The following is a 24544-nucleotide window of genomic DNA, read 5'->3' on the forward strand; positions in this document are numbered from 1 at the left end:
TAGAAAATGCATTCCACTCTAATGCGATACATGAGACCAGACATGTAAAACAAAAAAATTACGTACCTAATTTTCATTTGTGGTTAAACTTTCAAAGTATTTTCTTGATTAATGAATTAGTCCATGTCAGAAAATTGTGAGAGAGATAATTTCATCTAATTTCATCTTATTTCTGTCCTTAACCCAAAGATATTCAGTTTACAGTCGTAGACGAACGAACACAACGAAAACAGATGTGTTAACTGAACTGAAAAACGAAGAGCAATCATACTTAATTATCAGCCCATTCATATTAAACTTGACGTTCTGGTAAAATGTTAACCCACATATTTGCTGTCTGATGAAATCCATTAGAAAACTAATTGGTTGCTCATAAAACCACCAGCAGGAGTTTTGTTTGGAGTGTTTTTTTTATTTAAACCTGAGATGATTTAAGTTTTGCAGTAGATAGTGGAGGACCACTCCGATATAAATGTCCTGTGATGAGCAGACAGCTGGATGTTCAGTGAGGACATGTAGACATGTGCAGCACGACACCCTCATTCATGTCATTGGGAAGAGAAAGTTGCTTTGAGTCATATGGTTTCCTCTTTTTAAAAAGAAAAAGCCTTAATACCACCAACATGTCGTATGCAGCGTAACCGTACCCCCCACTCGCACATACACACACAACTCAATTGGGGCCTTTTCACTGAACAAAAGCAGTACACATCCGTTTGTGTGGGCAGAGTGTGTGAGAATAGGAAGGGTGGAAGAGGCTCTTTTGGTGGCTGCACCTGTCCAATGTATGAGGCTCTGATAAGCAGATAACAGGAGGAAAAAAAACACCTCCTTATTTGACTAAAATTAATTAGATCCTTCTGTTGAGGTCACTGCTTTGCACTAGCCATTTATGCCTTTTACTATTGTGACATAAATAGGTTGTTAAAGTATATTTCTTGTTTAATCTTTTCTTAAGCATTAAGAATCTTTGCAGACAAGTCAAAATGATTAAAATGTGCTAGGTTTTTTTTCTTTTTAGATTTTTCCAAAGTCCTTTTGACCTGTCGCTCATTATAGCGGATTCTTTCTTCCTACATGAGTCTGAAAGGATGCACAGATCTGTTCTAACAAAGTATGACCCTGTGCACGGTGTCCCATGTGATGTTGCTGCCACCCTGTCCCACGCATGCTCCCAGGTGGCTGCACGGTGTGTGTCGGTGAGTAGCAGCATTGGTGCCCACGCCTGCGCACTGGTAGAGAAAGTCCTCCTTTGCTATCCATGGTGTGGTGAGTAATTCAGCCATAATCCGCCTTTCTCCTCTCCCCTCTTCTTTCCCCTCTCCTCTCCCCCTCTCCTGTGGTTCCATTCATATTCTAATCACAGCTTTCGCTTCTCCAGCTCTCAGGCACTCCATCAGAGCCCTCCCAGCCTCGGGCTTTGCACTTTTACTTCCCCCCCTTTGTGACCGTTCCCTCTTCTCAGAGGCACACCAAAAATAAGGTTGCCACAGCAAAAAAGTGAGTGAAAAACAGGTGAGAAAATCACCAAAAAGTCCGCACCGGTGGCATTTTTAGCATGTTTGAATGTGTGTCTGGGCACGCGATTTGTCGATTTTGTGAAAAAGTTTAATGGTGGAATGAGGTGAGAAATAGACCAAATGTGGCAACAAGTGTCCGTGGGATATGAAATGGGAGTTAAAATGAGAAGAAAAGGCAGGAGCGGCGGTTGTGTAGGGATGTATGTTTATATGGAACTCTGGGGTGTATAAAAACGTATTAAATGCCATAATGGAAGACGGGGAGGCCACAGTGTTAGGACTGCGTAGATCTAAGCCTCTTTTTTTTTTTCGTTGGGAGGGAGCTTTTCTTATTCAAAACAGCCCCACAAAAGACTTCCAGTGAGCCTTGCCACATCCCCATCTGACTTGGGGCCATTCATCAGCCTTCCAAGCCTATCAATGACATGTCCCCATCAGGGCTCCTATAAAATCAGCCCCTTTCCCATGAAACATCAGCAAACATTTTGACGGGTCTGGCTTTCCCCCCGCTGGATTTCTGGAGTCTCTACCCCCCTTTCCTCCCTTATTCCCACCTCCCCCCTTCTCCTCCGCCAACACCACCCCTCTCTGGGCGAACCTCAGATCCTCAACATCTCCTGTGACGGGCAGTGGTCACGGAAACACAGAGCGAGACAAGGGGAGAGCCGCTGAGGAGGGGGAAACGTGCACTAAGCCATTTTCTTGGAGGAGCAAGTGTCGTTGATGGGAAGAGGATGCATTGCGGGCTGCTGGAGGAGCCTGATATGGATTCCACAGGTCAGTCCTTTTAATCTCTGCTCGCTTTGCTTTGTCTGGATGTGTTGAGAAAACCAGCTTCTGTTGTGTGAGCTTCTTCTGCTGCTGCTGCTCTTCTGGAAGCCGCAAACTTTCTCTGCAGTCATTCAGAGGAAGTTGGAAGCTCGGCTGTTGATTGTTTTTTATCACTAATTTACTTTTTTATTTATTCAAGTTATTTGTGTAGTGTTTTTGGACATGCACATTTATTAGAAGTGTTGTTGTGTTATAAGTGTGTCGCTTGTCCACTGAGAAATAGCTTTTAAATCGCTCTTCTTGCTGTATTCAGTTAAACCAATTTAATTTCCATCACTGGGAGTGAAGAAATAAAAACAGCAAGTGCACATCATGGTGGACTTTAAAATATTTTTGGCTTCTGTTTTTTTTTTAGTCCAAGATTTGAAAACTAAAGCGTTTATTCAACTTCCAAACTGAATTTTACTCCGACTTTATCTGTAAAATATTGTGTACATTACAGAAACAATAAGGATTAATGTCCAATCTGATTAAACAATTAAAACTAATTGTGCAACAGTTTTTTTTCATCTGTGGTTCGATTTATTCAAATTATTAAAGGTGATTAATATAATTACATTTTTGGGTAACGCATTTTTAAATCGTTTACACTTAAGAAAATCACATTTCTAGTATGCTGTTGCAGTGCAGAGTAGTTCAGCACTGAATGTGTGTGAATAAATGAGTGAACATCCGTTTCACTTGTTGATCAAATTTAATCCAATTATTTAGATCCCCAACTTATCTGATCCTGTGGCAAATGAAGCTTGAGATCTGAGCCTCTGTGGAGAATTAGCATCACTTCAGTGGATTCACTTTTTCACTTACAGATTAGTTTTTTTAGGTAGAAAAAGACAGAAGCAAATACTGTCGGTGAATGATGGGACATATCAGAAGGTCGTCAGTGACACTGGTAGTGTTTTATTTATTAGATAACATTCAAATGCACAGGCAGTTTTTTTTTTTTTATTGTGTCACAGGCATTATATTTGGCATGTAGAGTACTATTAATCAGTTAGTGACATTAAAGGTGATGATAATCATAAACACAGTAATTGAGACCATTAAAGAGTAAGCTTCTGATGATAATATTTCTCTAGCATTGAAAGAAAAAAAAACTCTTCCATGTATGTTCAGAGGGCCGTTAGTTTTCTGTTTCTGCTCCTTATGCAGCGATGATGGGACTCTAACTGCAGTCTGACCTTTTCTATCAGCGTGTGCCAAACATTGAGGTGTAGATTCCTCATTGAGTGTAAACTTTTAAAACTTTTGAATATCTGTGACCTCCTCTGAATCCCCCCTTTGGGCTGCACCAACAGATCGTCCTGCCAACAGTCTGTCTTAGCAACAGCTGCTATGGTGATTGTTTTCAGTTCACATGCAGGGGGAAAGGACACGATTAACACAATTTAAAGAAATATTATTTAGAGAGTTTTTATTTGTTAAAAGTAACTGTTTAAGTACATATACGTTACTACTGTGTGTACTGTGTAAACTTCTGGTCATTTCCATTTTAGGTTACATAAAGATTTTATTAACCAGATTTAATGGAAAATATTGTAGTTTTTATTTTCTTTCTCTGTTTAGGACATTCAGTTAGGTATGTAGTGAGTGGTTGGTAAAGAAGACTTATTATCATAAAAACAAAAATTAAACCCAGAAAATGCTTTCTTACATTTAAATAAAGAAGATAAAAGGATATTAATTATGTGCAAAGTTCTTCTTAATTACATTTATTGAATACTAATGACCTTATTTGAAACAAATACAATAATTTTAAATGGATATCCACTCTATGTATCAGGCTGTTTCTACATGAAAGCTTTGGTGTTTTGCTGCTACTCGGCCACAGAAAGCACACCAGTTGAGCTATTTCTAAGTAGAAATTAAAACAGGACAATGGCCTCTATTCCACCAGACTGCTTCAGTAATGTGCACAGGCTCTTTTAAGCGAGTGTGTACGCTCGTAGTCTCCTGGGAACAATGCTGGATTCCTGCCGTCCTGGTGAAAACATCTCAAATAGAACCATGGCTGCACCGCTGCCCATACAATCGATTGTTGTCAGCTCGCCTTGTCACATTAGTGACATTTAAAGTGTCCTGTATAGGCAGTGATTTGCACTGTTTATGTAAATACAGCTTTTGGCTCTATTATACTGCAGGACAAAATGAGTTCACTCCAGAAAGTAAGTTTTTAAATGAACAGTTTATGTTTCAATGAAAATGAATACAAAGACATATACCAAAACTGATGTTTTAGCCAATTGACAATTAAAAGGCCCACTGTTAGATCTTTAAAAATCACATTCTGTTGACCAGATTAATAATTTCATGATCACTTCTGCCTAAACAAAATGATGTTCAAACTAAAATATTTTTCTAACTTGTACTGCGAGGCGTCACATTACAGTTTGTCCAGTTCTGTGATCTGTGGTCCATCATGTCTTTTTTAGAGAGTTGGATTGAAAGATGCCTCAACGAGAGTGAGAGCAAGCGATACTCCAGTCACACGTCTCTGGGGAACATGTCCAACGATGAACGTAAGCAGGACGAACACTGTTACACTAAAACTACTGACTCCACTTAGGAATCCTGTAAACTGGTATAGTTCATGTGTAGTGTTTAGGATAGTTAGTCATTTAACCACATGACAGTTTTTAAAAGGTTCATGATTTGCACATTATTGTGGGTTATGTGACCTTTCACTGGTACCATGTTTGTGATGTTTCATTTTATCCAAATAACTTGATTTTGCCCTAAACTACAGTATTTGTTGTATGTTACAGATGAAGAAAAAGAAAACAACAGAGCCTCTAAACCACATTCGACACCGGCTACTCTGGAATGGTAAGTTTTTTTTTAAATAAGTGTATGTCAGACAGCAGTAATCAACTGAAAATATTGAGAATTAATTTAAAAGCCATGTAATCAGTCTCCAAAATAAAAGTTTTAATGAATTATTATTTTACTTTAGGCTTCCACTCACCATGTGGAACATAAAACGATGCACCAGTGTGTTTGCACACTAGTTTCTTTAACAATAGAGACACCTAACACACACAAGACTTAAAAAGAGGAGCAGCTTCGACATGCATCAGATCTTTTATATCCTCTGCATGTATAAAATGCAAACCCCACACATGCCTCGAGTTTATATATGCCTGCCTGTTGCACAGCCCCATGACAAAGGACACCATTTACTTAATAGCATTCAAAAAGCACATGGGCTTAAATGAATATTAATACTGTTTTCAGCTGCACTGTGGGGGGGCTGAAACCCAGTGTGAGGAACGTAACTTGGGTCAATGTACCTTTTTAAAGAGAAGCCTTATAGACATAAATGCTACTGTAATTGGTCTCTGTAATAATTTCACTGTGCATATGGAGACTTTTTTCCTGCGGGTATAGTGAAATTGACTACAAATATTTCTTACATTTTAGCAGGATGTTGCAGTAAAAGTGAATTATACCTTTATGTTTGCAACCATAATGATGAGTTTTTTATTGATGATTTGGTTTTCATCGTTGAAGCAGAAAGAATACATTTGGTTATAGGACTATTTGACCAGTTTGGATTAGATTTTTTATTTTTTTTTATTTTTTTATTTAAAGTCACTAAAATTAGGTTTATATATTTAAATCACAACAATACAGAACAACCATTATCCAATTAACCAGTCAGGAAAATGCAGTGATTTCTAAATAAAGTTAAATGGCTGTTATTCCACTAATAACATTAACAATTACTGTCATTATTTTATGACTGTAATTCAGAAGACAGTTCACAGCTTTATAAGTGAAAGGAAATGTAAGTCAGGTCATAAAGACTCTCCCATGGCTCATAAAAGGCTTTTACAATAGCTATATATTTCCACAAGAATAGAGTTCAATATAAAAGATAGATAGATAGATAGATAGATAGATAGATAGATAGATAGATAGATAGATAGATAGATAGATAGATAGATAGATAGATGCAAGCTAAATAAATCTGATAACTGAAGAAACTTACACTAAATTCAAAAGCATAAACATTTCATAAATAAAAATGTAGTTACCTATGTACCTATATGTACCTGTGTAGTTATTTGTTGCATGGTGTACCAAGGCTCAGACTTCAGACTTCGTTCTTATTTAGTTATTTGACATTTTGTTGTTACTTGTAAATTGTACACGGAGGATATGTGCAATGATAGGTATTTCCAGCTCGCTGACAGCATGCTTATATTAGCAAATTACAGTATGCATTCAGATGTTTTATTGACAGCAAAGAGGCATTAAAGCTGCATTGAGTGATTTATTTTGTTAGCATCACAGCACTGACATACTAATGGATTATCAAGTTACAGTGCTTTATAGTTAAAACAAAAAAATAAAAAGTAAATAAAATCCAAAACATTAAAAACAAGGCACGATAAAATTATTAAAATGAATTACAAAAAACAACAATTTGAACATCCTTTTTTAATTTCAGCAAGGCATGACATAACAAAAGACACATTGATGGTACCAAGCTTTATCAGGACATACAGTTGTGTATCATCCGCTTAGCAATGAAAATCAATATTATGTCTTCGCATCACTTGCTCCAGGGGTAGAATGCACATGGTAAATATAAGGGGACCCAGAATAGACCCCTGGGGGACCCCACAAAAGAGATAAGTGGCGTAGCATTTCTAAGCATAACAGAGAGGGACCTGTTAGACAGACAAGAGACCAACCAATCCAGAGCCACATCACTGATGCCAACATAGTCTTTCAGACAGCTGTTTATCGCTGATGTGTTAGCAAACAGTTGCCTAAATACAGTACACGCCCAGCAGACACAGCAAAATGCATTGACAACTACAGAAAGCGGTGGGATCTTCAGTACCAGCAACGCTTTCACAATATAGGGAGTAACTTAAATTAATGTTAATATCAAATTTATTTCTTAATGGATATTTAAATAGTTCACAAGTCTAGGATTTCAATGCAAATCAATTATACAGCAACATGGCTTATGATGTCCATCAGAAACCACTTACTGAGACTTTAAATGAGACTTGTAAATCAGTACTAGTCATGCAAGACTTCACTAAAACTAACGCAATCCATTATATGCAGAAACAAAAAATCAAAACACATATGATCACTGTAAAAGTATAATGAAATATAACCGCTTATGTTGGGAAAGTTAGGCAAAAATGTAGGTATTTTATTTTTTTAAACATTTTACCTAGAATTTATCAGAATTAAACATGTACATATCCACCCAGGAGCAGTTGTTGATGTCTGTGTAATTATGAGATCAATAGTAGTATTGTCAATCTTAGTGTCTGGTTAACATAATACATGTGAAGTTGTGTGCTGCAGTACACCTGCTGATTGATTGAAACTTTAACATCACATAATTTAATATAATCAAATTGCCTTAGTTCACTGCATTTATTCATTTTGTTGACATTAATGTAATCTGACTTCCTAAACATTTACACAGTAAGTTACTGCAAATTTCTTGCCATTTTACCAGAAATGCCACATAAGAGGCCTATTTCAAGTTGTGATTCTTTCATTCATATTAACAATGCTCAAACTTCCATGTTAGATTTTTTGTGCACTGATAATTCCCATTGTCATCAACAGGCTAGAAGAGAACTATGAGATAGCCGAAGGTGTGTGTATCCCCCGAAGTGCCCTCTACATGCATTATCTAGACTTCAGTGAAAAGCACGACACACAGCCTGTGAACGCGGCCAGCTTTGGAAAGGTAAGATTCAAACATCAATGGAGATGAAGGTTAAACAGTCTGGCAACTCATCATTCCCACCTGCATCCCGGGTTAACTCAAAATAATTTTTGCATATCTTGAAAACACATGAAAGTCATTAGCTCAGTAACATCTGTAGTCTTTGTAGGGTTTTAATATACATTAATACATGCACTGTTCAAGTTCAAAGTAATGAGAGCAAAATGAGTCAACAGAAGAAGATACAAGACAACATTTGGATGTCAAATGAAAGCAATAATCTCATGCATTAAATCAGCCTTAAGCAGTAGTCTGACCATTTCATGCCTGGGTTAGCTCTGGCTGCTGTTGAAGTAATATCAACTGCAGCTCAGTGTGAAGTGAGCAAAGCTCTGCAGTCGTTCACTGAACACATAATCTAGAGCCAAAGGAGATGTGCTTTCGTCTGTTCCCACAACCCCAAGAAGTTCCTCGGCTTTCCTACCCCCAGCCATCCCCTGTACCCTGGACCCCGGCCCCAACCCCCAACCCGGTCCACCCCCACCCCTCCACAGCTCCTGTCGGAAGATATTGAAAAAGAGAAGGGGCCTGGATTAATGTGTAATTAAAGGAAATTTGGAAGGGTGAGATGTTGCGGAATGTTAGATCAGTGGCTAGAGCAGTGTGGGGTGTCCTTTAGGAAGGCTTCATTGATTCAGGACAAAAAAACGAGAGAGGGCCCGGACTGCCTCCCTGTCTGCTCATTTATCAAGCGGGGCCTGACAGAAACTTCACAGCTTGGCCTCCTTTTTCATCCCACACAAAAGAGAGCTACACTGTTTGCTAAAGTTTCTGCACCAGGAGCTGGACGAAGGAGCCAATCTCTTTGGACAAAAAGAGAGGAAAGGAAGAAGGCGGGAGTGGAGAAGAGAAAGAGAGTGAGAAGGAGAGAGGGTGGGTGGGTGGATAGATGAGGGGAGACTGTTGATATAGGAAAAAAAAATACCCCTGGATGTCATAAATGGATGGCTCTCAAAGCTTTTTTTTTCCCTCACAGACTTTCCCGATGATACAGCTATGAGATTTTCATGTTCTCCTGACAAACTTTATCAAACACTTTCCCCTACCTTTTTACAAAAAAATACGCACAAGTTGATATTTTATAAATATTTTATTTGGTTCTTTGTGTCACCTGTTTCCACCTCCTTTTCTTTTTCTCTTTACCTTTATGAATTACTGTGATAGTAAACAAACGCTAAAAGAAATTTCAACCTCTCTCTCACTCTTTAGTGACGGCACACTAACTTAACCTTTTCTCTCCTACAACAGATCATAAGGCAACAGTTTCCAGCATTAACTACTAGAAGACTGGGGACAAGAGGGCAGTCTAAGTAAGTTGGTTTGGTTTGATTCTGTCATAAACAACCTACACATTACACACTTATTCACAAATCCTCTCCCCAAAAAAACCTGAACAAAAGACAAATTCAGTCAAACATGGAGCATAGACATGCAGAAACAGAAAACTGGCAGCATATAACACAAACAAGCAGTTGAGCCTAAATAAGGCATGACACAGGATAACAACATTGAAGTTAAAATAACTTAATTGTGGAGTTTCTGAGACTCTTATCAAAAAAGAAAGAATCCATTTCTTTTCCTATTTTTCTTTTCTGATACAGAGCATTCATCGCATTTGATAGTAGTAAAGATCTGAAATTGTAGAATAGTTTTCATAAGATTAGTTTGTTCTTCCTAATTATGTAAACAAAATACAAAATCAGACGAACATCTGATTAAACTTTTTTAAGGAGTTTATAACAAATTCTAACAAGGGTATTAGAAAGAATATTTCTTTTTTTTTTTTAAATATGTTTGAATTATTTTTTATTCCAAGTTTTTCTTTATACTTAACATATCTTATTCACCCGTTCACCCTCTGCTCTTCTCAGGTACCATTACTACGGCATAGCTGTGAAGGAGACCTCTCAGTATTACGATGTGATGTACTCCAAAAAGGGAGCGGCGTGGGTAAACGAGACGGGGAAGAAAGAGGTCACGAAGCAGACAGTGGCATATTCACCACGCTCCAAACTGGGGACGCTCCTGCCAGAGTTTCCAAATGTCAAAGACCTAAATTTGCCCGCCAGCCTGCCAGAAGAGAGGGTAAACAGGAGTTTTAAAAGTCCATCCTCACAGCCGCCCCCTCCCCACCCATCTCTCCCTGCCATCTCACCAACTCTGCGCCCCCTCTGGCTTCCAGCCTTTTATCTGCCCCGGGACCTTCACTGGGTTTGCATTTAGAGAAGGACCTTGAGGATTTATATGCTGGCTCCTCACTAACTCTTAATCTTTTGGGGGAGATAATAAGATCTAGCAATGGACAAAGGACAGGCACTAGCTGTCCAGCTTTTAAAGAGGGGCCATGATTTTAAATGGTTTGTGTTTTGCTGATCTCTAAAGCTCGTTTTATTTTACTCCGCTCCAGCCTAGACCTGTAACGTGTATTTATTGGTTCACATACTTTGTACAAGATTTATTCTCTTGTTTTTCCACCACTTTTATTTATTTTTCCCCAAAGAACAAAAACTGTTAAGTTTGTGATGCAGATCAATACTCTGTTGTTGCCCACAGGTGTCAACCTTCATCATGATGTACAGAACGCACTGTCAGAGGATACTGGACACTGTTATTCGAGCCAACTTTGATGAGGCAAGTGTCTTCTGTTTTAAACCATTTTACCATTTCAACAAAAAAGTTTGATTGTATGTTACTAATTCCTGTAGCTTTTAAACAATCTTTTTTTTTTTAGATTATTTTTTGGGCATTTTTAGGCCTTTATTTGGATAGGACAGCTTAGACTTGAAAGGGGAGAGAGAAGGGGAATGACCTGCAGCAAAGGGCCGCAGGTCGGAGTCAAACCTGCGGCCGCTGCATCGAGGAGTAAACCTCTATATATGGGCGCCCACTCTACCAGGTGAGCTACCCAGGGGACCTATTTCCTGTAATATTGAATGTCATGGTATGTGTGGTACTTTTAGGTTCAAAGTTTCTTGCTGCACTTCTGGCAGGGCATGCCGCCCCACATGCTCCCTGTCCTGGGCTCCCCCACCGTGGTGAACATAGTCGGTGTTTGCGACTCCATCCTCTACAAGGCCATCTCTGGGGTGCTGATGCCCACCGTCCTGCAAGCACTGCCTGATAGGTGAGCGCCTGTTGTAAGCTTTTACTCTTAAAACCATTTTCCTATCTGTTGTTACTAAAATTGGAGAGGATGGTATGTTGTTGTTTTTTTCCGCTCTGACTAAACAACAGACATTTATTTTTATTTGTGCAAACCTGCAGTGTAAATTCAAGCTGCTGCATTAACAGAAATGTCATATTATCATTTAGTTTAGTGAATAAAGCTGTTTACCAAACCTTAGGCTTCCTTAAAAAAAAAAAATCTTATTAATAATACCATTTATTTTAAATGCTTATGGACGTCTTGCTACACTATGCTTTGTGGTATATTTTGTACTGCTATTTAAGCAGCATCATTTCAGTGTATTATTATGTTAAACAAATTCTTGCAGTTCCATAGCATGTCTTGCCTAATGATCTGCAAACATATCGGTGAGGTTTACTTATGTTCAAAAACTAAGTTAAAGGGTTTGCAGTGGTCTGGATCTGTAAGCACAATTAAAAATGAAGCCTATTGAGAAATTTAAGAGTGAGGCTAAAATGATAAGTGCATTTCTCAGTTTGACTTGTCAAATCAGGTTAGGTTCTGGAAAATTGTTTTACTATTTTGTGACATTTTATAGACCAAAAGATTAAGTGATTGTTTAAGAGAATATGAAGGGTAAGTATAAATAGTGTCTTAGGTATTAAATGTGTTTCTGTTTTCTCTCGTCCACACAGTTTGACTCAGGTTATTCGAAAATTTGCCAAACAGCTTGATGAGTGGCTAAAAATAGCACTTCACGACCTTCCTGAAAACCTGAGGAATATCAAATTTGAATGTAAGTATGAAATCCACATCATCCTCATCATAATGGAAGCTTAAATGCTGGACTAACCTCACAGGACTAACCATATGTTTTCTCCTTTTTTGTTCCCAGTATCCAGGAGATTTTCTCAGATTCTAAAGCGGCAAACATCATTAAACCATCTATGTCAGGTGCCTACCGTGGTCCGAGTTTTTTTTTTAATAAAATCCATATGAACAAACACTGATAAGAGATATGTGTATGCTCGTGTAAGTAATATTGTCGATTTATCTTTCCCCAGGCGTCGCGGACTGTGATAAACAGTGCCGACATCACCTTTCAAATGCTGGAGGATTGGAGGAATGTGGACTTGAACAGCATCACCAAGCAGACACTTTACACCATGGAGGACTCACAAGAGGAGCACAGGCAGCTTATTATCCACTGTAAGTTCATGCTTTTAAACTGATTCTACTCTAAACACACCCATCCAGACAGAGAGTTACACTTTACTGCCACCCAAACGACACACCGAGAGACAATCATTCCCACGACCAGCAGAGTCAAAGCATTAATGATGGAGACCAAAAGGTTAAACAAGTTCACTCTCCTCTGAAAGACCCTGCGGAGCATCTCCAGTTAACTGCAGCCTCACTGGTCTGAATCAGTCCTGACGGGATCAGAGGTCACACATACGCAGAAGAAGATGCCATCCAAATCTTTCAGTTTTTTTAGTTTCCATGTGATGTAAAATACTATGTAAGCTGACCTTCTCCCTCCTGTCACAGTGTATCAGGAGTTCGACCGTCTATTGGAGGAGCAGTCTCCAATCGAGGCGTACATCGAGTGGCTGGACTCGATGGTGGACCGCTGTGTTGTCAAGGTCAGACCCCAAACTACTTTTTTTCACTAATTTCGGGACAATAGGTGTTTAAACTTGGTCTGACTCAGCATTTTTGTTGTCTTTTGTTCATGTTGCACCGCTAAAGTTTATATATTTTCCATGTTTGATGCTGAGGACAGATTTTAACTAAATGTTTCAAGTGTTTGTGCTGCAGAAGTCTTATTTATTTGCCCTTAAAAAGACACCTGCGGCTGAAAGCCACTCGTCCCAGCATGTCTTTCTTTTACACAGAGGCACTTACGTTGCAATCCTCCCAGTTAATGATGTCTTCAAGCTTCCCATTTGCGTCCATTATGTGCCAGATATGGGCTTGTAAAATTTGGTCACCCTGGCAACGTCTTGGACTGCCCAGACAATAGTTCAATAGGAAGGCGTGTCCCTGGGGGCAAATTAAATAGTTGACTTGTTGACATGTTTTTCGTTCCTGAGGGTTAAGCCCCAATGCGGACCCCGAGGTTAATTCTACCCCGGCATCCCGACCCTTCCCTCCCTTTTCTCATGGAAATGTTCTCTCTAGGTGGCAGGGAAGAGGCCCGGGTGCCTGAAGAAGGTGGCCCAACAGTTCCTGCTGATGTGGTCGTGTTTTGGTACCAGAGTCATCCGGGATATGACCCTCCACAGCGCGCCCAGCTTTGGTGAGCTGCTAATTCTTTGTCATCATTCCTTAATGCGACAAACAGCCGGAAATACACAACTTTGACAGCACTTCATGAGTATACCAAAACGTTGTAAACACAACTCAAGCTTTTTATAATTATCCATTCAGAAGAACTCATCATCCAAGTGTAGCCTTTAAATCACCATATAATGACCAATTAGACATTGAGTTTAATCACATACATAACAGGGTCTTTTTCTTTAAGAAGAACATTTAACCTGTTTCTGTAGCTTTCATTGCTGATGGTAATCTACCTGAACATATCTGCGCACACAGAGATCTTTGACTTTTAGTCCAATCCTGCATCACATGAGGCAGAATTTAGTTGTTTTTTAATGAGGCAATGTTTGTAATTTAGATTTATGCTAAACATCAATGGACCATATTTCCTTTATATGAAATATAAAATATTTGTGCTGAGAATCGATATTACACACATAAAAAAAATGAATAAAATCTTCATATCAGTAATCCAGCGATAACCATGTAAAATGTCCCCTTTAACGGTCTTGTGAGCTTTTCATCACTATTTTTTTGTGTTCTTTATAATATTGTGAAATGTTATTGTTATTTACATGGAGGCTTCCAACAAGCCCATTGGGTTTTCTACCTCTCCTACACTTTACATTGTGCTATGTTTGTTTTATTTGTCATTCAAAATTGTGCAAAATTTACAATTTCACAAAAAACATCTCACATGTACTGTATGTCCATGTCACTACTGAACTTAAAACTAGTGTAAATTTATCAACTCAATACATGGTTCAGTGCAACCAAAGAAACCCTTCTGGCTTCCTCTACTCTACTGTATGGATCTCTTAAGTCTAAAATAAGGAGAGAGGAGAAACAAGTAAAATGGCTGCTTTAATAGCTTGTTGTGCACTGTGCACCACCAAGGATTGCAATCAGTGACGAGTTGTAAAAATGAAAGAAAAGAAAGCGGCTTCTCTTTGCTCTACTTCTGTTGGCCCTGTCTGTGAATATCAAAGACACAGCTGGTTGCAGTGTTTTGATAAAGCAGGTCTCTGCGCACAAACAGCTAATTAACAATAGCCGCCCCTCCCCTCTCCCGACGTGTTCGCCTGTCTTTCCCTTTTATGACCGGTCAGTATTACACCCCGCTCCCTTGAATAGCCACAAGTGTTTATTATGCACGACAGCAGCAGCAACCCTCACAATGACACAATTGTGACACTTCCTCACATGCCACAGTCTCATCTTCCGTGTGACCCCGGGGTCAGCTGACATATTTCTGGCACTGACTCGATACACGGAAACAAGCGCACCCGCTTCTTTTTATTAACAGCAGCCCTCCTGTCAGTCTGCAGGATGTGATATCATCAGTCAGATGCTTTTAGAAATGCTTTTTTATTTTTATTTTTTTTCACACAACTGACTCTCACTGTCAGCAGGTTTGTACACACAATAACTTCCATATCACCTTCATCCAAGTCTTTGGTACAAATAACACTTTTTTCTCTGTATAAAACTCCTCCTGTGTATCTGTGTGCAGGGTCCTTCCACCTGATCCACCTCATGTTTGATGATTATGTGCTTTACTTGCTGGAGTCCCTGCACTGCCAGGAGAGAGCCAACGAGCTCATGAGGGCGATGAAGGGAGAGGGCAGCACAGGTGAGACCGCTCCCTGGAGGTCTAATCAGTAATTAATGACAGTACAGCTGCAAAAATGTCTTGTCTAATACTTTGTAGTAGAATAAGAAGATTATCTCACTGAAAATGTCCAACAATTATGTACTGATATTTGTTTTAATGGTTAAAGTGCTTTTTCAAGCAGAAAATCTCAAACAATCGGTTCCAGCTCAGACATTGTGAGGATTTGCTGATTTTCTTTGTCTTTTGTTATAATAAACTAAACAGCTTTGGTTTTGGACGGTTGGTCGGACAAAACAAGTAAATTGAAGATATCCTCTTAAAGGTGCTCTAAGCGATGTCACACGTTTTTTAGGCTACAACATTTTTTGTCACATACAGCAAACATCTCCTCACTATCTGCGAGCTGCCTGTCCCCTGAACACACTGTAAAAAAAACGCGGTCTCTGTACACAGCCCAGGCTCCACAAATGGCAACAAAAACAATCTGCACCAACCTGCACCACCAAACCTAACAAACTGTCTTCCAATCTTTGGGGTGAGGGTTGGGGGGTTAGTGTACGGAAGCACGGAAGGGAGGGGGAGGGGACGGGATGAGGAGGAGGGAGGGGCGAGCTAGTCTCGTTTTGTTTGAAAATACTTTGAACGTCAACAAGAAATAACGTCACCCAACATCGCTTAGAGCTTTAAGAAATTATGATGTCCATTTTTGTACTTTATTTTGCACCAAACTGTAATCTTTTAATAAATCAGCAACATAATCAGTAATGAAAATAATTGTTAGTTGCTAATTTGTTTCATATATTTTTCTGAAAATCATTTACTTGTTTCTCTTTGGAATTTCTTCTGTGCTCTTAAGAAAACAAAACAAAGTATATTTACTTTACCGCTTTAAACCTCAAACTACTGATCTTTTGCGTGTTTAGTGCTGTACTGAGTGAGTTCACTCCTATTAGTCCAATACTGTTCTAATACTGCTTACTATAGTGATACTGAGATAAGTTACTTCTCTTCATCTTCATACACAGTGCAGTAAAATCAATCAAGCAATACATTTTATTTGTCACATGAAATCATACGAGGTACAATTCCAGTGAAATGTTATCCCATCAGCTCCTTCAACTTGTGAACTATAAGAGCTCTATAAATAGTTGGTTGTCAGTTTGCAAAAAACCTGCTATAAGAAATAAGATGATAGGAAACATTTGCTGTTTCTATATCAGGCAGGTAATATAACTTGCTTATTTTGTACACACAGTACAGCTTTGCCTCATATACTGTATGTGCTTTACTGGTACACATTCAGGTATAACTCACAAGGAGTTCAACCCCTCTCAAAGCAACTGTATATTTTATTATTGTAATCGATTGTCTAATGGTCTGTCCTCTCTTGACACCTTCAGCAGAGACCGAGGAGGAATTCACGCTGACAGAAACCACCCCCGCCTCCCCGTCTCCAGGATCTTACTCTCCCGCTCGGTCAGTCCACTCTGTGGGCGTTTCCTCGGCCAGCTCCCCCACAGCAGCCGCGTCCCCGGAGTACACCGGAGTCACCACCACCACAGGTGAGACAGGCCTCACAGTCACACACAGACATCTTAAATAAGCAGAAGTCTCACCGCACATAGTTTCTTTGAGCCAACACATTTTTTTTGTGTCCATATATGTGTCTACCAGGCGCTGTTCAGTCATATACCTGGTCCCTTACATACACAGTGACAACAGCCGGCGGCGCCGCTACAGAGGCCGGACAGCAGCTGTCCTGTATGAGGAACAGCGCTCCAGTCCCACCTCCATCCTCCACCCACCGAATGCCTGTCTACAGAGAGGAGCACGGGTAATTATGATTACTTTGATATTAGTATTAAAATACATTTTAATTTTGTTGGAGAATTTCTTCAGTGGGTTTTGACTTGCTTACTCCATTCTAGGTACACTGGTAGCTACAACTATGGCAGCTACGCCAACCAGCATCCTCACTCCATCCAGAGCCAGTATCCCAGTCTGGCCCATGAGCCGGCGATCCCAGCCCCCCTCCACTACTCCGCCTACCACCGGTCGTCTGCACAGGTCAGTCCCAGTCACCCAAGAACTGGGGTTCAATATTGTAGCATTTAAGATGAATGTAAATCAATGACAAAAGACATTTTCTTAGTAAATTTGAATCCTTTTGTGTTCTCAGTTCAAAATTGTATATATTTAAATGTATCATTATCAGCTAAATTGACTTTGACATTCATAAGTAAAACTAATCATTGTGCAAAATGAGCCCTTTCATAGTGTTATGTGTTATTATGTGTGTTATTATTATTGATACACAACTTATCAGGTGAATTATAGCGTTGCAGTTGGTCAAAGGGAACCAAGTTTTAACTACTTGACATTAACATGCTGTTGGATGGTTTCATTTACAGCAGTCATATTTTATAAGATCATATATTTTCTATGTCAAATCTTAATATCCAAGGTATCTGTAGTTGTCAGGTAAATGTGGTGGAGTAAAACGTTCAATATTTACCTATGTAATGTAGTTGAGTAATAATAAGTTTATTTGATATAGCACCTTTTACAGACAAAGTCAAAAGGGCTTCACATTATAAACATTTGTAAAAATACAGTAGGATCCAACAGAAAATAAGCAAGGAAAAATAATTGAAAGACCAATGAAAATCATTTGAAAGATTAAAACCTAAAACCCAAAGTTACAAACATGAGTCAAAAGCGAATTTAAACAAGTGCGTCTTCAGCTGCTTTTTAAAAGCTTCAACAGAGACTGCAGAACGTAAGATAATAGGAAGGGCGTTCCACAGGTGTGGAGCCACCGCTTCAAAGGAACGGTCACCTTTAGTTTTTAAGCGAGTGCGTGGGACCAGCAGTAATCCCTGGTTAGAAGACCTGAGGGACCTGTTAGTAGTGTACGGATGGAGCAGGTCCAAGATATAAACAGGTGCCTGACCATGCAAAGCTTTAAAAGTCAGAACAAGAACTTTAAATTGGATCCTAAACTTGATCGGAAGCCAATGTAATGAGTATAAAATAGGAGTGATGTGCGCGACATCCTGCTGGACCTGGTCAACAGCCTTGCAGCAGAGTTCTGGACCAGTTGGACGACTTGCTGAGACAGGGGAAAATGGAGTTGCAGTAATCAAGCCGGGATTATATAAAACCATGAATGATCATCTCAAACTCAGAATGCGAAACAACAGCTCTAAGATTCTCAATGTTTCTTAATTGAAAGAAACATGTGCGGGTCAGTGATTTATATGATGATCAAAATACATGTTATGATCAAATATTCCAAGATTTCTCAGTTTGGACTGTACCACTGAAGAAAGGGATCCGAAAAGCTGAACAACAAGTAGAAGTATAACATAGCATCAAATAATATAAATACTAAAATGAAGTACAAGTAACTCAAAACTGCACCTGTACTAGAGTACTTGAATAAATGTATGTAGGCAATGTTTACGTGCAATAACAGCATCCAGTGAAAGCTGCAGATTATGCTGATGTCCATAGAGAGAGAGATGAAACTCAGTGTCACATTAGTCAAATCAAATAACAAAAATGGATATGATGTTTGCAATAATGTGTGTGAGCACGAGTGTCCAAACTGTAACTAATGGGTTAACTGTATGCATCCACAAACAGAGCAGTGTGCAACTGTGCTATTTTATTTACATATCATAGCACCTAGCATAGTAAGAAGTAGAAGAAGTAGCATATGTGCATAAACGTGCCCACAAAGATGTGTCAAGGTTAAACACGCACATAAATATGTAGATGTTAATAAACGATGTGGGGGAAAGCTGGAAGCACTTCTAGGTACACTTTGCACAGCCGCAAAGTAAATAAAAGACTGACGATTTAAATGTGAGAAAAAAGGTTGTTAGGATGAGATGGAGTCACTGATTTTACAGCTCGTGTAGCGACTGGTGTGAGTTTGCTCTTTCGATGGTAATTTCCTGTCAAGGGCCCTCCAGCGTCTGCTGTCTTTATAGTGAGAGGAGATCAGCTGGGCCTCAGCGGTCGCAGTGTTTGTAAAAGTCCCCGAATCACCCTCTCAACACAGCGGAAGCAGACAGGGAAAGGTGGCTCGGCCAGGGCCAAGAGGGGCCCTGCTCTGTTACTCCTCTTTCCAGCTCTCAATAGTCTCTTCATCTGTTTGAGCCAGTAGCCACAGAGGAGGGCCAAGGGGGCGTTTATTAAAATATTGTTATTCAATGGTCTCTTTTCTGCTTGTGAACAAGAGGCCGCTGAGCCGTCTGTTCTGCTCTCTGACCTGCACTGACTGTCTTTTTCCATGCCATGATCCCTCATAATGGAATCGACTGTCGCGTTTATATTTAGTGAGAAAAGGGAAAAGGGTCCTACTTCCACTTTTTTTTTTAAAGCCTGTCTGAACTTAAATCGGGCACAATGCCTGTGCTTTGTCTGTGTGAGAGGTTGGGGATGGAGCTGAGACGAACACAAAACCTTGTCGGATCCCCATCTGTCCAAAATATTTTTGTCAACTGGCAGATTTAGTCAGAGCTGTTTGGATTCAGTCACCATAGGCAACAAAAATAACACAGGAAAACCACTTTTTTTTTTTTTTTTTCTTTTTAGCTGAGCTGATGTCTAATTTTCTTAAGTGGCTTAATTTTCTATTTTGACCACTGTGGTACAACTTGTGAAGCAATTTCCTCTGACAGGAAATTACCATCAGCAGGCTCCATTTACCCCCAACGCTAAACGACTAATACAGCATCAGATATGATATCAGCAGGGCTATAGCTACCTTTGAGGACACTGAGGTCATGTCCTCTGTAAATGTTCTGGGGATTTATTAGTTACAGCAACCTGGAGTGAGTTTATATACTATAATTAAACACTTACACATTATAGGTATGTTATTGGCTGATTCACAACTAGCCCAATTAGTAAATAAAGGATTCAGTATTTCTCCACCAGTTTATTCCTGACAACATTTTGGTCTTCATAAAAGGGCCAGTTTGATATAATAGTTCGATAAATTGATTGAAGATTGATACCACTCTCACATCTGTTCGTAGCGTTAACTGAATCATTAAAGAGGAAATATCTTAGTCGATCAAAGCTGGGGTAGGCAGTTTGTTTATGTGTCATTGGGCAAAAATTCCACCATTATCTTTTAGCATATTGTAATTCAAGTGGTCTGAGAGAAAACTAGACTTCAGTACCTCCTCTTGGCTCTGTTTTCAGGCTTTAGAGAATCTAGCCTGTGATGGGAGACTTTGGCCAATCACAGGCCATTTCAGAAAGAGAGTGCTTCTATTGGCTGTTTTACAAATGCAGATGCAGATGGTGAAAGCCTGATTCAATTTAATGGTTTATTTAAAGTGGGGGGAATTGTTGATCCTGTTTTTGATGTCGATAATTGAAATGAAAGGCTCTTTTTGATCAATTTTGATTTATAATTGAAATCGGCACACCCCTAAAAGCAACCCAAAAAGAGGAAGATGTGCTACTTCAGAGATGAAGTTAGCTAACCATAGCCAAAGGCTCACGGCTGCGGCCAATCCAGGTTTATGTTTATGTAGCTAGCGCCTCAAATCACAGTTTGTCATCTCAAAGGGCTTCACAGGCCCACAAGTTTACAAAGAAAACAGGATGGTAGTTCTCATTAAATTGGCGCTATATAACGGCATCAGGATCACAATCGGGATGAGTGAAATGAATGACGAGTACCCGTACAGGTTACTGTATGAAGCGTGTGCATAAACCCATGCTCGTCTGGTGGGAGGGGCTCAGGACAGAGAGGGTGGAGCTGCAGGAGGAAGAGGGCTGTATTTTCAAAATCTGGCAGTTTTTTTTGCCTTTTCCAGAGAACTACCTACCCCAGCTTTAATTGATTAGTCACTTCACAGAAAAGTTAACCTGAAATTGTTGTGATAACTGATACCTAATTCATTCTTTGAGTCACTTTTCAAGTAAAATACCAAACCGTTATGCTGCCCTCTAAATGTGCTCATTTGATACTTTTATTAGTCTTATATGATAATAAACTGAATATATTTTGATGTAAGACACAAACAAGACAAATATCAGCAGATTAATTGGTCATACAAATAATCGTTACTTTAGGGCTTGATCCATTTACTGTATATATTTTATGCTTCTCTCACTAGTTGACTTTGCTGCATCACCATAACTCTTTTCCTCTTCTTCTTCCCTTCCACAGTACCAGCTCAACGGCCAAATGTCTCGAATGGAGCCTTGTTTGATGGGCAGCACTCCTCGGTTGCATCCTGCACCTGTTGCCCCCCGGTGGCCAGATGTGTCGCCAGCTAACAGCTGTTACACCAGCCCACCTATGCATTCATCCCGATATGCCACCTCTGGGGATATGTACTCCCCCCTGGGCCCGCGCAGGAACTCAGAGTACGAACACTCACAGCATTTCCCTGGCTTTGCCTATATCAACGGAGAGGCCACGACAGGCTGGGCGAAATAGCCTGTAAACACAGCTCTGGACAGCTGTATACAAGCACCAGGCCACCAAAACTGGTGAATGCAAAGTCTCTGAACACTTCCAATCAAGTACATCAAATAAGGACGAACAGAGAGTTGAGAGTACTGATGCAAGGTATTAGGAATCATGTTATGGATGTACTGACAATTTGAAAAGACTCTGACTCACTGATGATTGTGGTGTAACTTGTGTGGAGGTTTAATGAAATTCCTTCAACAACTGATGTTTTTGCTCACTGCTGGAGGAAAACAATAATCAAATAATATAGAATGAACTTGCAGCAAAATCATTTTAAGACTGCAATGCTGCTGCCAAGCTGTGCCTTTGTTTTAAGGAATGTACACCTCCGTTTCCCTCGTCGGTCTCATAACTCAGCACACAGATCATCCCACAAACCCTCAGTCAGTTTTGTCAATGACTGACAGATCAGTGTGCTGTACACTGTCACTGACCACAGTACAATCTCAGTGACACCGCTGTCTCCTCTTGTTGCTCAGCACTGTGCAGCATCCTGTCACGGGCTCTCTGCAGCAACTTTATTTGCTGCAGGATGTGGACGAACTGTACTGCCTTAACGTTCTTTTGGGACACTAGTTACATACAGTGGCACAAAGACAAAACATACAACATCATAAGACAAATATAAACTCATTGATCATTGTATTAAGGTGTCTCCATCTTGGATAGTTTTTTTTAATGATTGAATGCTGTGACTCAAAAACAACTGTGCGAGTGTATTCTGTCGCAAGCTTTTTTGCTGTTTTTCTGTGACAATATACTGTATATACAGTATATATAGTATGTATTTTCTGTAACTTTGTAACATGGTGTATACTTTATTTTCTATGTTACAGTTGGTACTTTGTTCTCTGTTTTGTATGGTTAGTGAAAGACGCATTAACCTAGGGTTGTGTGTTTTATAATGCACTCAAAGCTACTGAGGACCTATTACCCTATGGGTATTTATAAAAAGGAAAATTATCAAAGTGTACAGTAACATGAAGTCTAGTCACTTTTCTGTAAATAAAAGCACTGGAAACCGTCTGTGGTGACAATTTAAAATCTTTGTCAAATTGTCTTCTTTTTCAAACTCTTTCTTTATTCTTTCTGTGTAAAAGTCCACAAAAGCATTGACAAAAATGTCCAAATTTGACAAAAGGATGAGGTTGATCTATTAAGTCTTGCTCTTTCTATACTTTCTATGCTTATATATATATATATATATATATATATATATATATATGTATATATATATGCTGACTACAAGACAGCTGGAAACATTTTTAATATAATTATTTAAGGTATTTATTTTAAGGTAATTTTACCAATTTGCCAAATATGTTGACATTATAACTACTGATGTGTTGCCTTTTGAAAATGCATCATTCCACTTTTCCAACAGTTTACGTTTTGATGTTGCAAAAGGAAAAACATTTTCTGAAGTCATCTGAGCTGATTGTTACTTCTCTCTCTCTCTCTCCATGCAGTGACAACACAGTGGGGGGTTGGGCCTGTAGCACAAGGGCAACACTGCAGAAAGAATTACATTTCTATAGAGAGAATGTCCTGCTGTGCTGGGGTCATTGCACCTCAGTCCCATAACCTTTGACCTCTGACCCCTGCCGAGATTTGTATTTATTGGAACATAGATCCTCTGTGTTATGTCTCTCTGAAATCCTGCGGGATTCACAACCGAGACTTTGAATGCAGAAAAACACAAGAGCAACAACAAAAAAATGGCGACCCACTATTGGTTTAATCATCTGACCTGAGTGTCAATATCAATATCAGCTGAAGATTTCAGAGGAAGATTGGTCATCCTGGGTGTGTGCACGAGGACATCACTGTCAGCTGTAAGAAACGTGCTGCATGACCAGTAGGTCTCTTATTTGACATCACCAAGACACTGCAGTAGTAACAAGTACCTCACTTTTTATGTGCTTTGAAATAAGTCTATAACTCATTGATTAAAGCATATTTCTCCCATAATCTAAAATGTCTTTTCATTAAACTAAAAAAGAACAAATCAAGAGATTCATCTGAAAATGTAAGATTACAGAAAAAATATTATTTCAACATTCAATCTGGGTTAATATTGTTAAACTCACAGTATTCATATTTTGATAACGTACGATTTGTGAGTGGATGAATAAATATACTTAAATTCACATACAGGGGTTCATTATTTTCCATAATAAAATATTTATGGGCATGAAGGGAGGGAAACTGACTTGTTGGAACATCATTCTCCGGTCCATGTGCATGTCTTTGGATTGTTGAAGGAAGATTACACGGACAAAAGGGAAAACATGCAAATAGGTTGAAAGTCAAACCCCGGATGTTGTTATTGTGAGGCAACTGGAGACAGTACATCCTGATCCCATCTAATAACATGGAAAGTGGCAATGATTCACCAGTAAGTCATTAAGAGGTATATTTTCTGCAGAGTCACGTAAGTGGCTCCACTAAGTCTGAGTCTATGACACCTGCCAAACGGTGTGTATTGATCAGCAGCATCTGCCTCACTCACTGTCACATATAATAAATGTATCCATTTTCTAAATCCACAAAACAATAAACCATTTAAGAAGATAAGTGATGCCTCACATTCTATGTACAAAAACACTTCATTAACATTCCAGTTGTATGGGTACATTTATTTTATTCAGATAAGCATAGATGTGGAAGTTAACCTTTTTTTAATGAATCAATAGATTTGTATAGGCCACATAGTCAGTTTCACAGGCAATAGTAACACCAAGCTAAGCAAAACATTCCTGACTTTCAAAGAATACATAGGCAAGCTGTTTCAATACAAAGATATTTTGACAACAAAAGTGGCTGTGGTAAACCTAGCATCTGACAGGCC

The 24544-nt window shown here is 39.2% G+C and overlaps 1 protein-coding gene across 3 annotated transcripts; it reads left to right on the plus strand.

Moving 5' to 3' along the window:
* Window positions 1-965: 965 nt before the first annotated feature.
* Window positions 966-22737, plus strand: rfx4 (regulatory factor X, 4). Of its 3 annotated transcripts, none has more exons than XM_039808790.1 (18): window positions 966-2297; window positions 4784-4870; window positions 5117-5177; window positions 7956-8079; window positions 9367-9428; window positions 9990-10203; window positions 10672-10749; window positions 11079-11242; window positions 11941-12041; window positions 12141-12199; window positions 12310-12454; window positions 12797-12891; window positions 13430-13547; window positions 15084-15203; window positions 16589-16747; window positions 16860-17019; window positions 17114-17252; window positions 21385-22737. In XM_039808790.1, exons 1-18 carry the CDS (start codon window positions 2255-2257, stop codon window positions 21655-21657), a joined length of 2202 nt encoding a protein of 733 aa, XP_039664724.1. In that variant the 5' UTR covers window positions 966-2254; the 3' UTR covers window positions 21658-22737. The 3 variants fall into 3 exon arrangements, with proteins under 3 accessions (XP_039664724.1, XP_039664723.1, XP_039664725.1); XM_039808789.1 differs by having other exon boundaries at window positions 968-2297; window positions 16586-16747; XM_039808791.1 differs by having other exon boundaries at window positions 969-2297; window positions 16586-16747; window positions 16899-17019.
* The last annotated feature ends 1807 nt before the right edge of the window (window positions 22738-24544 follow it).

This window comes from Perca fluviatilis, chromosome 8, assembly GCF_010015445.1.
Source record: "Perca fluviatilis chromosome 8, GENO_Pfluv_1.0, whole genome shotgun sequence".
NCBI classification, from domain to species: domain Eukaryota; kingdom Metazoa; phylum Chordata; class Actinopteri; order Perciformes; family Percidae; genus Perca; species Perca fluviatilis.

Excerpts from the sequence above, each read along its gene's own strand:
- rfx4 (XM_039808789.1), top strand. The coding sequence starts at position 2,255 with ATGCATTGCGGGCTGCTGGAGGAGCCTGATATGGATTCCACAG. Across the intron at positions 2,298-4,783 it reads GCCTGATATGGATTCCACAG|AGAGTTGGATTGAAAGATGC; the intron begins GTCAGTCCTTTT and ends TGTCTTTTTTAG. Across the intron at positions 10,204-10,671 it reads CCAGCCTGCCAGAAGAGAGG|GTGTCAACCTTCATCATGAT; the intron begins GTAAACAGGAGT and ends TGTTGCCCACAG.